A 15,105-nucleotide genomic window follows, 5' to 3' on the forward strand; every position below is an offset into this window, starting at 1 on the left:
AAATCATGATTGATTCAAATTACATTATTTTGCACTTTTTACCAAATAAAATGCTAAAGGTCTCTGTGGCATTGATACTGTTTCTTTCCGCTAAACTAACGCTACTAAACTCTTTCCTCAGACTTTCCTTGTCAAACCGTGCTTCCCTAGTGTATATTTAAGGTGTCGGTAAAGCGCAGAATCAACCGGAGATCCGATTTAAACCTATAGTTACTTACACAAGATAATTAATGCTAACTATAGCTGCGGTAAACACAGCTCTAAACTCTTTAGTTGGCGTTGTCGTTCTGCTCCAAACCAGCTTCAGCGCTGTCTGTGGGCGGTCCCGCGCCGAGGTGGGAGAGGCCATGAACTCACGGGTTGACGTAGACATCTAACATCTAATTTCTCTGATCGACTCGTTTTTCTGAGGCTTTTCTTTCTTACTAGCTGCTGCAGACAATGGAGGTTGAGGAAGAGTTTCATCATGTGCAGCATCATAAACAACTCAGAGAGACCTACTGTATTTCACAAATAAAAAAAAAAGTGGATTTTAGCTGAATGACACCTTTAAATACTGGGTGCAACTTTAAAATAAGACTACCTTTATAAAGGGTTTATAAATGGTTTATAAATTAGATTAGAAGTTATGTTGATTAGGTTGTAAATGCCTTAAAACCATTGATAAAGCAGTTGCACATTCATTGAAAAGGCAACCGTGATCTGTTGTTTAGTTGACTTAGTCATTTAATTTATAGTAAATAGTTAAACATACTTATAAATATAGTAATATGACAAGTTTAATGCTGATTGATGGAAAACACAAAGTAAGATCAGTATCTAGAAAGATCTGAGACAATAGAAATGACAATAGAAATGACAATAGAAATGAGTGTGGAATCACTACTTTGCCATTTTTTAACTCACAGAATTTTAATTAATAACCAATTAATAACCATTAATAATCTCCTTTATAAACCATTCATAACCCCTTTATAAAGGCATTGTCATTTTAAAGTGGTACCAAATACTGTAATTGTTAAATTTCCCAGGCAGTTTTATACAGTATGTACAGCATGCTGGTGTTTTTACCCACAACTTCTTCGAGTTCAGATATCTGTCTCAGTAAAAGATGATGTCATGCATGGTGATATTTTTCCTTTGTCCAGCTCGTACACAAATGTCTCATCAATGCGCCTCCTCAGTTAATCAGTCTGCTGCAATCTCGCAGAGCCGCCTCAAGCTGCACAAACACCCCAAAATACCGACACTGACACAAAAGCCCTATTAAAGCTGCTGCTTTCTCTCCAGCTGTGTGCAATTAGCACTGCGGGGAATGGGAAGCATTGTTTCTTTTGTGTGACCCTGCAGCCAAAACACAATCTGAGATTTTCATTTCCTGTCCGTTATTATCGATCAGCTGCTGGTAGTTTTTCTATTCTTGACCGTTTAGTGTCTCTGGGTTTTAACATTAGGCTGGTTTGACTGGTCACTTTATTAGAAACACCTCCCTAATCTACCTTGTGCTTCCACTCACTATGGCCACTTTATTAGAAACACCTAATTATCTACCTACCTTGTGCTTCCACTCACTATGGCCACTTTATTAGAAACACCCACTTATATACCATGTGCTTCCACGTACTATGGTCACTTTATTAGAAACATTTACTTATATATTTACCTTGTGCTTCCATTCACAATGGCCACTTTATTAGAAACACCTACCTAATCTACCCAGTGTTTTCACTCACTATGGCCACTTTTATAGAAACACCTGCTTACATACCATGTGCTTCTACTCACTATGGCCACTTTATTAGAAACACCTGCTTACTACCTTGTGCTTCTACTCACTATCGCCACTTTATTAGAAACACCTACCTAATCTACCTTGCGCTTCCAATCACTAAGGCCAATTTATTAGAAACGCCTACCTACCTAATCTACCGTGTGCTTCCACTCACTATGGCCACTTTATTAGAAACACCTACCTACCTAATCTACCTTATGGTTCCACTCACTATGGCCACTTTATAAGAAACACCTGCTTACTACCTTGTGCTTCTACTCACTATCGCCACTTTATTAGAAACACCTACCTAATCTACCTTGTGCTTCCAATCACTTTGGTCAATTTATTAAAAAAACACCTACCTACCTAATCTACCCTGTGGTTTCACTCACTATGGCCACATTGTTAGAAACACCCACTTATATACCATGTGCTTCCACTTACTATGGCCAATTTATTAGAAACATCTACCTAACTAAACTACCGTGTGCTTCCACTCACCATGGCCACTTTATTAGAAACACCAACTTATCTACCTACCTTGTGCTTCCACTCACTGTGGCCACTTTATTAGAAACACTTGCTTATATACCTTGTGTTTCCACTCACTATGGCCACTTTATTAGAAACACCAACTTATCTACCTACCTTGTGTTTCCACTCACTATGGCCACTTTATTAGAAACACCCACTTATATACCATATGCTTCCACTTACTATGGCCACTTTATTAGAAACACCTACCTAATCTACCTAGTGTTTTCACTCACTATGGCCACTTTATTAGAAACACCTACTTCCTACATTGTGCTTTCACTCACTGGTTGTTTTTGTTACAGTATCAGAATCAGAATCATTAAGGCTGCATGAGTTTGATATTGTATAATAAAAGTTTATAAATGTGTGTGTGTGTGTGTGTGTGTGTGTGTGTGTGTGTGTGTGTTGCAGGGCAGTGAGGAAGGAGATGTGGATAAGAATAAGTGCTGCACGCTGTGTAACATGTCCTTCACCTCGGCTGTAGTGGCTCAGTCTCACTACCAGGGCAAAATCCACGCCAAGAGAATCAAACTGCTGCTGGGAGAACAGCCTGCAATTACAGTGAAAGGTAAACACACACACACACAGACACACGCACACACACACACACACACACACACACACACACACACACACGCACACTATACGTCCTTTCGCTACAAACTGAATAAGATCCAATGCTCCCAGGTGGTGCAACGGTCTAAGCGCTGCCATATTATATCAGAAAACACCTCCCTCCTACGATATACTTCCACTCACTGTGGCCACTTTATTGGAAACACCTACTGTATTTACTACCTTGTGCTTCCACTCAATGTGGCCACTTTATTGGAAACACCTACTGTATTTACTACCTTGTGCTTCCACTCACTGTGGCCACTTTATTGGAAACACTTAATCCCAATCAGAAGATTGTGAGCTCAGTCAATATAGATAGACAGACAGACAGACAGACAGACAGACAGACAGATAGATAGATAGATAGATAGTCCTATAACTCATCCAAAGTGTAAAGAAAAACATTGGGAATTATTTAGTAAACAATAAAGTGTCAAACAAACCAACTAAACTAAAGTAAAGCTAAGCTACACAAACAAAACTGTAATTCTTAACCAAAAAAAAAACAATTTCTCTCCTAAAACTGTTTCTTGCGTGAGTAAAGTGCTTCCGTTTATTTCCAGATTTCCACTAAGGCTGGGTGCAGCAGCTTTAGCATTAGTGGCTAACCGCAAGCCACAGTTAGAGCTAATAAATGCCACCCGACGGCGCTATACTGAGAAACCCTCAGTGTTAGCAGGAGGCAACAGGCCGATAGTACTCACTTCTGAATGGCGAAATAGCTAGCGCTTAGCGTTAGCGGCTAATGCTGAATAAGTCATATTATTTGCAATATTTTAAAGATACTGATATAAAATTGGGTTTTCTATATTAACAACCAGCTAAGACCAATCCAAAGTGCACACACTCTTGCATATACACACACAAACACACACACACACACACACACACACAACATCTGCTCACATGCACCTCTGTGTTAACACACACTGAGCTGAGAGAAAAACAGCAGGTGGCTGCATCAGTGGTTGGTTTCAAGGTTCTAGAGGTTGCTGTGTTAGATAGTGTGTGTGTGTGCGTGTGTGTGTGTGTGTGTTTGGGCTGATGCGGGTGTATTGTTTATATTTAATTACATCTCTCCATCTCTCCTGCTGATATGAGGCCCAGACCAGCTGCTGGAGGCCAACTCTCCATCACAACTCGAAAAAAAAAAAAGAAAAAAAAAAAAAAAACGAATGCAAGCATAAATTACATCACAGCCCAGCTTTGTACCATACTCTCTCTACCCATCTCTCTCTCTTTCTGCTGTACATGCATTCATGCTTCTTTCACTAACCTTAATAACCCTCACCTCACGCACATAAAGTGTCTTTGCTATCATAACGATGGGAAAAGTACACATTGCACAGCTTAAATTTAGCAAAAGGCATATAATAATTCTTGTAATTAATCATGGGTGTGATTAGATTTTGGGCATAATGTAAAATTAAACCAATCAGCGTGTCACTTACTCATCATTCCCTTCAAGAGCCAGGTGAGCTCTGATTTTGGCAGATTGCTATTTCAGCAGTGCAGCTACCTGGACATGTTTAATGCTTCTCAGCAGAGGAGCAAAAAAAGAATTCAGTTTATTGTTGATGTAAAGGTTTACATAGCTGCCAACAGGCAAGCGCTATGGTTGCTACGCTATGTAACAATTGTTGGGGATGTGCCTGTGTTGACGATTTACTGCCTAGTTAGCAATAAACATCTGTTGACTGTTGACGTCTGTCTTGGTTGTATTCAGTCAGTGGCGCACCTTTAGTTTCCATTGCCAAGAGAAATAGCAATACTCCAGAAATGTACCTTATCATAGATACATTCACAAGCACTGATGCGATTGGAGGTGGTGGATGGTGTGAAAATAGACTGTTGGCAGGGTGTAAGATAGCAATGAGCTTTGGTCCAGTCTGGAGGTTGTGTGTGTGTGTGTGTGTGTGTGTAGAGCGGTAATTGTGAGCTGTTGCTGGGTCTCTGTACTGTTGTATTATTTAGTTGTCACGCTCAGCTGTTTGAAGCTGCTGTATTTCAGGCCATATAATTACACTCATCTCCCCTCCAGTGAGACAGCACCCGGTCAATACAGAGCCACTGAGCGCACTGTTGTGTGTGTGTGTGTGTGTGTGTGAGTGCATGCATACCTCTGAGTCTGCTTTAGGATATCAGAGATAATTTACTGTTCAGTTCGGCAGTGAGGAAAACCAACAGCTTTCCTAATACTAACACACACTAGTGTGTGTGTGTGTGTGTGTCAGAGAGAGAGTGAAAGAGGGCATGTGAGGATGTTTAGTAAGTGTGTGTGTGTGTGTGTGTGTACCGCTCTGTTCCTATTGGACGAGGGTCGTCTGGATGAGCACAGGAACGAGGCACACTGGGTCATTCTTTCACTCCACATCACCGTCCACTGCCTGCTGGCCTACAGGGCTAATCGACCCAAAAGCTAAAGGAGAAGCACCCAGAGAGATTGTGCAACTTTCACATAATCAAACATTATCAAACTTGAATATCAGACAAATATAGCCTGAGTAAATATAAAAAGCACTTTTTACAAAATTATCATTGTATTTACTAAAGGTAAAAAAGCTATCTAAACAAACATGGTCTAACAAAATTACTCCAAAAGGGCATGGACAACTCATCCAGGAGGTCAAAAACAAAAAAACCCAGAACAACATTTAAACATTTAAAGAACTGCAGGATCTCACTTGTCTCAGTTAAGTTCAATGTTAATACTTCAATATTAAGAAAGAGACTAATTGAGAATTGAAGATTTCCAAGACAAATAACACGTCTCAGCAAAAATAGCAAAAATGTGAGGCTCGTCTAACTTTTACCAAAAAATCAACTTAATGATCTCCAGGACTTTGTTTCAATATTCTTTGTGCTGACGAGACAAAAATTGGACTTTTTGGAAGATGTGTACCTTGTTAAAACTGTTGTAAAATTAACACAAGCAGATAAAAGATCTCAAAAAACAACACATTGTGCCCCGATCTGAAGAAAATCAAAAACAGATAAGAAAACAAAGTCATTGATCATCTATCAGTCTGGAAAAAGGTTATAAAGTCATTTCTAAAGCTTTGGGGCTCCAGAAACCACAGTGAGAGCTATTATTCACTAATGGAGAAAACACAAATGGAAATTACTTCAAAAGGGCATGAACAACTCATCCAGGAGGTCAAAACAAAATCCAGAACAACATTTAAAGAACTGCAGGATCTCACTCGCCTCAGTTAAGGTCAGTGTTAATGATTTAATAATAAGAAAGAGACTGAGTGAAAATGCCTATTTTCAAAGTAAAAACGCTTCTGAGCAAAAATCACACAAATGTGAGGCTCGTTAGCCTTTTTAACCAAAAAATCGTCTTGACGATCTCCAGGACTTTTGTCTGATGAGACAAATATTGGACTTATTGGAAGGTGTGTGTCCTGTTCGATCTGTTGTAAAATTAACACATAATTTCAGTAAAAGAACATCATACTGAACGTCGTAAAACATGGTGGTGGTAGTGTGATGGTCTGGGGCTGCTAGAAAAACTTGCTGTAATAGATGGAAGCAGGAATTCTGCTGTTTACTAAACAATCCTGAAGATTGAGAATGTCCGTCCATCAGTTTGTGACATCAGGCTCAGGCATACCCAAGTATTTCTGCAGCAGTAGTTCTGCAGCAGGACAATGACCCAAAGCACACAAAGAAGTCCACCTCTAAATGACTCAAAGTCTAATTGAGATGCTGTGGATGATCTTTAACAGGCTGATCATGCTGGAAAATCCTCAAATGTGTCTGAATTAAAACAATTCTGTAAAGAAGAGTGGAACAAAATTCCTCCACAGAGATGTGAAAGACTTATTGCCAGTTATTGCAAAAAAAAAAAAAGCTGACTTGATGTATTGTTTCCATGCTGTCTCAGGAGGCAGTTTAGTGATGGAGGTCTCTGTAACTCAATCACAAAGGCAACAATATGTCCTGACACTGGTATAATATTGAGAATTTAGCTTTGGTGTCCTTAGTTGTTAGCTAATTATCATTTGCTCTCAATTAAAAGAAAGAAATATAGATGTTCTATATGGTAAAAAAAAAGTAACTGTATGTACAATTGAAGAAAAAATATAAATATACAAAAGAAAAAAACAAAGAACGGCAGGCAGAAATAAAGACATGAAGAAAAGAAAAAAGCTCCAAACCAGAGATAAAGGTATACTTCAGACATAAAAACACAGGAAAGGCCAGGAGCAGTGAATCCTTCAGCGGCTCGCCTCAGTCCTGATTTCCTCTCCATGGGACTCCGGTATATTGAAGCCGGAGAGGCACTGACTGTTCCAATTATGTCTCTGAGCTGATGCCTTTGCCCACGGTGCCTTCCAGCACGTACAGCCTGCCTATAGCGCAGGCTTTCTTTTTACCCCTGTAACCTTGGGTTGCTTTCCAGCGCCTTACATTTTACTTGCTAAGTGTCACTGTACCTGCTAGGTTGCCAGCACTCCACATACCCAGGCAAAAAGGTCAGAAACAGGTCACTGAAGCAACCTTGGTTCCACAACCTGTGGTACAGTTGATCCTTGAGTAGCGTGGGGTCATATTTGCTACAATCAAGCAAATCAGTCATTGCAGAAACAGGCTTAAAACCATTAGACTACACATATTTTGCTTGGCAAGACATTTTTGACAACACTCACCAGCATGCTTCATTGCAAGCTCTAGAGAAGGCAACTACTTTATATGAGGACAAGTTCATCCTGGTGCTGACCATCATATTATACTCTGCAACCGGAGAGTTGGTACATGCAACTTGAGTCGATTCCTATATTATGCTATATTAGCAAGCAGGGTGTTGACACAGGCAGCTTGAGATGATTTCCATATTATACTCGACAACAAGTGTGTTTGCCACAAGTCTCTTGGGCCAATTCCCATATTATACTCTGCAAGCGGGGTGTTGATGCAAGTGGCTCTGGCCGATTACCGTATTATATTCAGTAATCGGGGTGTTAGCGCAGGCAACTTTGGCTAATTTCCATATTACACTCTGCAACCGAAGTGTTGGCACAGGCAACTTGGGCTGATTCCCAAATTGTACTCGGCAGCCAGGGTGTTGGTACAGGCAACTTGGGCTGATTTCCATATTATACTATGCAACTGGGGTGTTGCAAAGGCAGCTCTAGTCATTTCCCATATTATACTTGGCAACCAGGGTATTGGCACAGGCAATCTGGGCTAATTCTCATATTGTACTCGGCAACCGGGGTGTTGGCACAGGCACCTTGGGCTGATTCCCATATTATACTTGACATCTGGGTAGTTGGAACAAGTGGCTTTGGCGGAAACTGGGCAGTTGGTACATGCAGCCTGGGTCAATTCCCATATTATACTCAGCAACGGGGTGTTGACACAGGCAGCTTGAGATGATTCCAATATTATACTCAGCAACCGGAGTGTTGGCACAGGCAACTTGGGCCAATTCCCATATTGTATTCGGCAACTGGGGTGTTGGCACATGCAACTTGGGTTGATTCCCATATTATACTCGACATCTGGGCAGTTGGAACAAGTGGCTTTGGCTGATTCCTACATTATACTTGGCAACCGGGGAGTTGGTACATGCAGCTCAGGATGATTCCCATATTAAACTCAGCAACAAGTGTGTTGGCACAAGTTTCTTGGGCCTGATTCCCCACATTATATTTGGCAACTGGGGAGTTGGTGCATGCAGCTTGGGTCAATTCCCTTACTTGGTAACCGGGGTGTTGGCACATGCAATTTGAGCCGATTTCCATATTATACTCTGCAACCGTGGTGTTGGCACAGGCAACTTTAGCCCTATTTCTGTATTATACTCAGCAACCAGAGTGTTGTCAAAGGCAACTTTGGCCAATTTCCATATTATACTCTGCAATCGAGGTGTTGGCACAGGCAACTTTGCTGATTCCCATATTATACTTGGCAACCAGGGTGCTGGCACAGGCAACTTTGGCCAATTTTCATACACTGCAACAAGTGTGTCTGGCACAAGTTCTTGGGCCAAAACCCATAGTACACCCAGCAACTAGGGTATTGACACAGGCAACTTTGGCCCTTTTCCATATTAGACTCTGCAACCGGGGTGTTGGTAAAGGCAACTTTGGCCAATTTCCATATTATACGCACAAGTTTCTTGGGCCGATTCCCATGTTATACTTATCAACTAGGGTTATTCCCATATTATACTTGGTAACCGGGGTGTTGGCACAGGCAATTTGAGACGTTTTTTTATTATACTCAGCAACCGGGGTGTTGGCACAGGCAACTTTGGCCAACTTTGGCCAATTTCCCAGCTGTATTACCATAGGTCTACAGTTAAACCAGAGCCAGGGTAATCTGGGTTGTTGGAATTTCCAGCTATTCAGGTGGTTTAGGAGCAAGGCTAGGAATCACTGGACTACCACACATGTTGAGTGGCAGGTAGTTTCAGAAGAAGACAGATTGTCTTGTGTTCTGTTTGCTTGTCTTTTAAGACACTAGCGATATCAACTTGTTGACAAGGTGACATATGGTTGGTTGCATGATGACTATGATGGAAACAGTCATCAGCCTGAAATGATCGGGGGTTAAGTGCTTCGCTCAAGGGCAGGGCAGATCGAGCTGCGTGTTATCGGCTGGGATTGAGCTCATAACCTTTTAGCTCATGGTTTTTTGGACTTCCTGTTTTTACTGGAGGACACCCTGAGGGGAGGCTGGACATGGCTGCAGCATGGACTGCACTGCATGCACAAAGCACAGATGCTCTGCTTGGCTTCAGGTCCCACCAGAATTGCTGGTTCTGCTGCTGCTCAGCACTCATTTATCAACCTCCTCTTGGGCCAACCTCGGTGCATATGGCCAAGCAGGGCAGAGCAATACATCAGAACCAGTGCACAGCAGTTATACCATATAGCAGAAAGTTCTAGATCCCAGTTTACAGTTGTAGGTTTAGTATAACATTGTCTGTGTAGAGCAGTTATTGTTCTTAGTACTAACATTAGTAGCTAGAGAAGTTAACATGTATATCTAGCTAACATCCGCTAAACTTAACATCTAGCTAAAATTACTGAACTTGTAAACGCCTAGAAAACAATCAGATACAGTAGCTATAAGTTAGCATAGTTAGAGTAGTTAGCATGAAGCTAACACCAGCTAGAGTAGTTCAAATCTAGTTTTAAAATCAGCTGGAGAATTTAAAATCTAGATAACATCAGCTACAGTAATTAAATTACTATTTAGCTAACATCTAGATTAGTAAGCATCTCGGTATCTAGTGTATTTAACATCAAGTTAATGTCGGCTAGAGTAGAGTTTTTGCTAATTCTATGCTAAAAAAACACATTCATGATATTTTTATTTCTGTTACTTGAAACATAAAAAGTAACAGGAATGAGCGCCAGTAACAGGAGTGATTTTTTAGTTATAAATATCAATTATTTGAACATGCAGTCAACCATTTCTTTAAAATAAACACTTTCTTGAAAGAGAAAAAAAATCAATGGAATTAGTCGACTCGCTTTTAAACATGCTTTTTAAATGTCACATGAGTTTCTAACCATCTTCAGATTAGAAACCTTGTAAAGAATTAAGTAAAGCTGCCTGAGTTTGACCGGTACATGTTTTGAATAGTTTAAAACATTCATGTGTTATTAGACTATACAAAATAAGTTTAACAAGTTTTTTTTTATTAGTTTTAATTTACAACAAGCAAATGGCACCCATTCAGTGGAATGGCTCATATATTGTTTAAATAATTAATGTATCAGGAGACACCTGGTCCACAAAAAACACCTGACAGTTAGATGTTCCAATACTTAGTTAGCTCATACAGTAAGAACAATGGGTGGGTTCAGACAGAAGGGAAATACACAGAAATAAGAAATAAAGAAATAAAAGCTGAGATTTTAGTTGATTTTAGTCATTTTTTTCAGTCTACAGCAGAAATAGAGGGATTGACCTCACAGTTCTAATAATTTTAGAGTGGACTGTATATGTTGGTGGTGTATCCAGTAGCTAGCCGTTTGTCTCGGATGATTAATGGTAATAATTAGTGCTGGATTGTACGACATGATCAGGTGCTTTGCTGTACTCTGTCTCAGAATTAAGACAGGGTTTATAGTCTGGCGCTCAACAATGGCTCAATGGCTGTGACTCTATTGTTTGCTGTGTTGTTGGTTGTAATGATATTCACCTCATGCTGTGTAGGACTAAGACAGCACATCTGCTGTTAGATGATAGCACAACTCTTTTGTTACGGTGCTTTTTGGAAGCTGAAGCTGCCTGGAGGAGCTCTGTCTGGCTTTGTCTTGTTTACGATACCTTTACAGCTAAAAAAAAAAAAAAAACCTGATTATAAAGGAAGAACCAGGTTTAGCTTGTATCTGTTTGGTATACGATAGATACTCTACGATACATACAGTATAATAAAGGTCAAAGTGAAGGACAAGGGTTCGTCTTTTAAAAGCAAAGCTTATAAAAAAATAAGTTAATAAACAATAAACGTCTATTTTCTGGTCTATTTTCATACTTTATGCGACACTAATAAGGAACACGGGTTTTGAAACGAGCGCTAAATGTTAATCTACACAGATTTCCCTCCTGAAAACTGTTTATTTGGGTGAGTAAAGCCCTTCTGTTTATTTACAGTGAGCTTAGATTTCCAGATTTCCACTAAGGCTGAGTGCAGCAGCATTAGCATTAGCTGCTAACCGCAGTTCTAGCGGGATGTAAATGCTGTCAACAGCACTACACTAAGGAACCCTGAGTGTTCCGGCAACCCAGGGCGATATTAGCTCGCGGTTCATTCCATGTAGTTTGTTTTAACACGGTCTGAAATACTCACCTCTGAACAGCAAAACAGCTAGCACCTAGCGTAGTTAACGGCTAATGCTATAACTGCTTAAGCAGTGCTGGACAGGGTTAGCAGCAGGCTACAGATCGAAAATACTCGACTCTGATTGGTGAAAGAGCCGGCACTTAGCACGGTTAAAGGCTAATGCTAATACTGCTCCAGCAGTGCTGGACAGGGTTAGCAGCAGGCTACAGATCGAAAATACTCGACTCTGATTGGTGAAAGAGCCGGCACTTAGCTTGGTTAACGGCTAATGCTAATACTGCTTCAGTATAGTAGTTGCTACAACTACTCTAGCTGTTAATAGATGTAAACTGCTGTAGTTGATGTTAGATAACTGTTATCTGCTTGTTAAGATCTCTAGCAGATGTTAGCTTGTCACTGATGTCTCTAGCTGATGTTCGGTAGATGTTAACTCTAGCTGGTAACAGCCTGGTTCAGTTTAGTTCAGGCAGGTTGTATCTAAATCTGCTCAGTTCAGCTGATCCTGGTTCAGTTCAGTTCATCCCTGTGCAGTTTAGCACAGCGTAGGTTCAGCCAGGTTCAGGCTCATTTCCATCGCCTACGGATACAGCAGAGATTGATTAGGGCCTTGTGCTGTTTTTTTTTTCTCTCTTCCTCTTTCTGTCTCCATTGCTTCCTCCCTGTCATTCTTCTTCTCTCTCTTTCTCCGTTATATCCACTGCCGCTTCCTGTCGCTGAATGATGCCACCATTAGCTGTGCCATCTGTGTCTGAAGGTTTGAGACAGTAGGGATTGTGCGTCCCTCTCTGGGACAGAGCATCAATCCCAGTGAAAGCTGCATACTCAAACAGTACACACTCTTTTGCTTCGCTTGCTGTCTTCAACCCAAAAGACCTAAGACACTTAGTTTCACCTGATAAAGTCGAGCGAAACATGCTTAGTCCAGGGGTTTACTTTATTTTTCCTTTTTTTTATACTCTGTCTCTTGGCACTCAACCTAGATGATGGGTAATTCGTAGTAACAACCATATTGCGTCTAATAGTCAATTGTAGTGGGCTCTCTCAAAGTCTGGCAACTGGACAAAATGTACCTAAATGTGGTATAGAGACATATCTAGTAGTTGTCTATCTCTCAACAAGAGGTACACTACCCAAAAGTAGTGCTCTTTTGCTTTGTTTGCTGTCTTTATTCCTCTGGACACCCCACCGGACTTGTTACAGTCAAGCAAAACATGCTTAGTCCAGGGTTTTACTTTTTTCCCCAAAGTTCTTCCCCCTCTTTCTTGGTATTCAGCCTAGATGATGGTCAATTCATAGTAACAACCTTCTTGCTTCTCCTAGTCAATTATTGTGCGCCCTATCAAAGTTTGGCAACTGGGTAAAATGTCCCTGAATGTGGTGTAGAGACATATCTAGTAGTCACGTATCTCTCACCAAGAGGTACAGTACCCAAATGTTGTACTCTTTTGCTCCGTCTGCTGCCTTTACTTCACTGGAAAATTTCCTGAAAGTCAAGCAAAACATGCTTAGTCCAGGGTTTTACTTATTTTTTTCCCAAAGTTTTTCACACTCTGGTATTTGGTCATAGAAACAACCATACTGCTTCTCTTGATTTAATAATGCAACCCCTCTCAAAGTCTGACAACTGAGCAAAAAGACCTGGAGGCATGTCGAGCACTTATTGATGTCTCACCAAGAGGTACACTACCCATTAGTAGCACTCTTTTCATTTGTTTGCTATATTCACTTTTCCAGAATCCTTAAAGCCAAGTAAAACATTCTTAGTCCAGGGTTTTACATTATTTCCCAACTTTCTTCATCCTTTCTTTTGGTATTCAGTCTAGATGATTGGTAAATCGTAATAACAACCATCCTGCTTCTCTATAGTTAATTGATGTGCATCAATTCATATAGTCAAAAGTCTGGCAACTAGGTAAAATGTCCTTGAGTGTGGATGTAGAGAGATATCTAGTAGTTATCTCTCACGAAAGGTACACTATCCAAAATGTACCACTGTTTTGCTTTTCTTGCTGTCTTCATGCCCCTGGACACACCACCGGACTTGTTACAGGCAAATGAAACATGCTTATTCCAGACTGAAAGTTTTTCAGTCTCTGGTCATCGAAACATCAACCCTGCTTCTCTTGGTTCAGTTCTCAAAGTTCTTTACCCTCTCTCTTGGGATGATGGGCAATTAAAAAACAACCATTTTGCCTTTTCTTAGTCAATAATGCACTACCTCTCAAAGTTTAGCCATTGAGCAAAATGTCTTGGAGTCTATTATAGAGGCCTGTCTAGAACTCAGTGATGTCTTTCCAAGAGGTACACTACCCAGTAGTAGCAATCTTTTGCTTTGCCTGCTCTCTTCAATTCACTGGACACTCCACCAGACAAGCACTCCAAAGCCTAGTTGAATTTGCTTAGTCCAGGGTTTTACTTTATTTACCAAAGTTCTTCACCCTCTCTCTTGGTATTTGGCCTAGATGATGGGTAATTGTCTTAGTCAATTGATGTGCGCCCGCTCTCAAAGTCTGGCAACAAGGCAAATGTCCCTAGATGTGGTGTAGAGGCATATCTAGTAGTTATATATCCCTCATCAAGAGGTACACTACCCAAAAGCAGCATTCCTTTGCTTTGCTTACTGTCTTTACTCCACTGGAGAACTCCACCAGACTCTTAGTTCGGTAATGCACACCTCTTAAAGTCTGACAACTGAGCAAAATGTCTTGGGGTCCATTGTAGAGGCATATCTAGCAGACATTGCTGCCTCACCAAGAGGTACACTATTAAAAATAATCTGCCTTTTTGCTGGACTTCTAAAAGCCAAGAAAAAATATGCTAAGTTATTGGAATTTGGACTAGATAATGGGCAACTCAAAGATACAGTTACCTCAAAGACTGGCAACTGAGCAAAATGTCCTTGAGTGTGGTATAGAGGTATGTCTAGTAGTTATTGATCTTTCACCAAGAGGTACCCAATAGTAGCAATTGTTTGCTTTGCTTGCACTACAATGGACAATCCACTGGACTTTCTTCTGGTCGAAGAAAACTTGTGCTAAGTCTAGGGTTTTACTTCTTTTTCTAAACTTTTTTTTTACCTTCTTTCCTGGTCTAGGCTTATTTCTGGGTAGTCTGGCAATGGAGCAAAATGTTGTAGAGGCATGTCTAGCACTCACTGATCTCTCACCAAGAGTTTTTTTTTTTTTTCCAAAGTTCTTCACCCTCTCTCTTGGTAGACGGCCTAGATTTCTCTAAGTCTAGTGATGTTTCGCCTTTCAGTTCAAGTCTATCAAAATTTTATTGTAGAGACATTAGCCCATTAGTAGCCCATTAGAACCACATACTTTTTTATCTTCAGACCCAAAAACCCAGCACACTTCATTTG

The 15,105-nt window shown here is 40.5% G+C and overlaps 1 protein-coding gene across 1 annotated transcript in view; it reads left to right on the forward strand.

Moving 5' to 3' along the window:
• Positions 1-15,105, forward strand: part of zmat4a (zinc finger, matrin-type 4a) — a 217,994-nt gene that overhangs the window by 119,157 nt on the left and 83,732 nt on the right. The window contains exon 4 of the mRNA XM_049470464.1: positions 2,723-2,879. Coding sequence (XP_049326421.1) covers positions 2,723-2,879 — 157 coding nt within the window. The remainder of the gene's footprint in view (positions 1-2,722; positions 2,880-15,105) is intronic.

This window comes from Astyanax mexicanus, chromosome 22 (genome assembly GCF_023375975.1).
Source record: "Astyanax mexicanus isolate ESR-SI-001 chromosome 22, AstMex3_surface, whole genome shotgun sequence".
NCBI classification, from domain to species: domain Eukaryota; kingdom Metazoa; phylum Chordata; class Actinopteri; order Characiformes; family Acestrorhamphidae; genus Astyanax; species Astyanax mexicanus.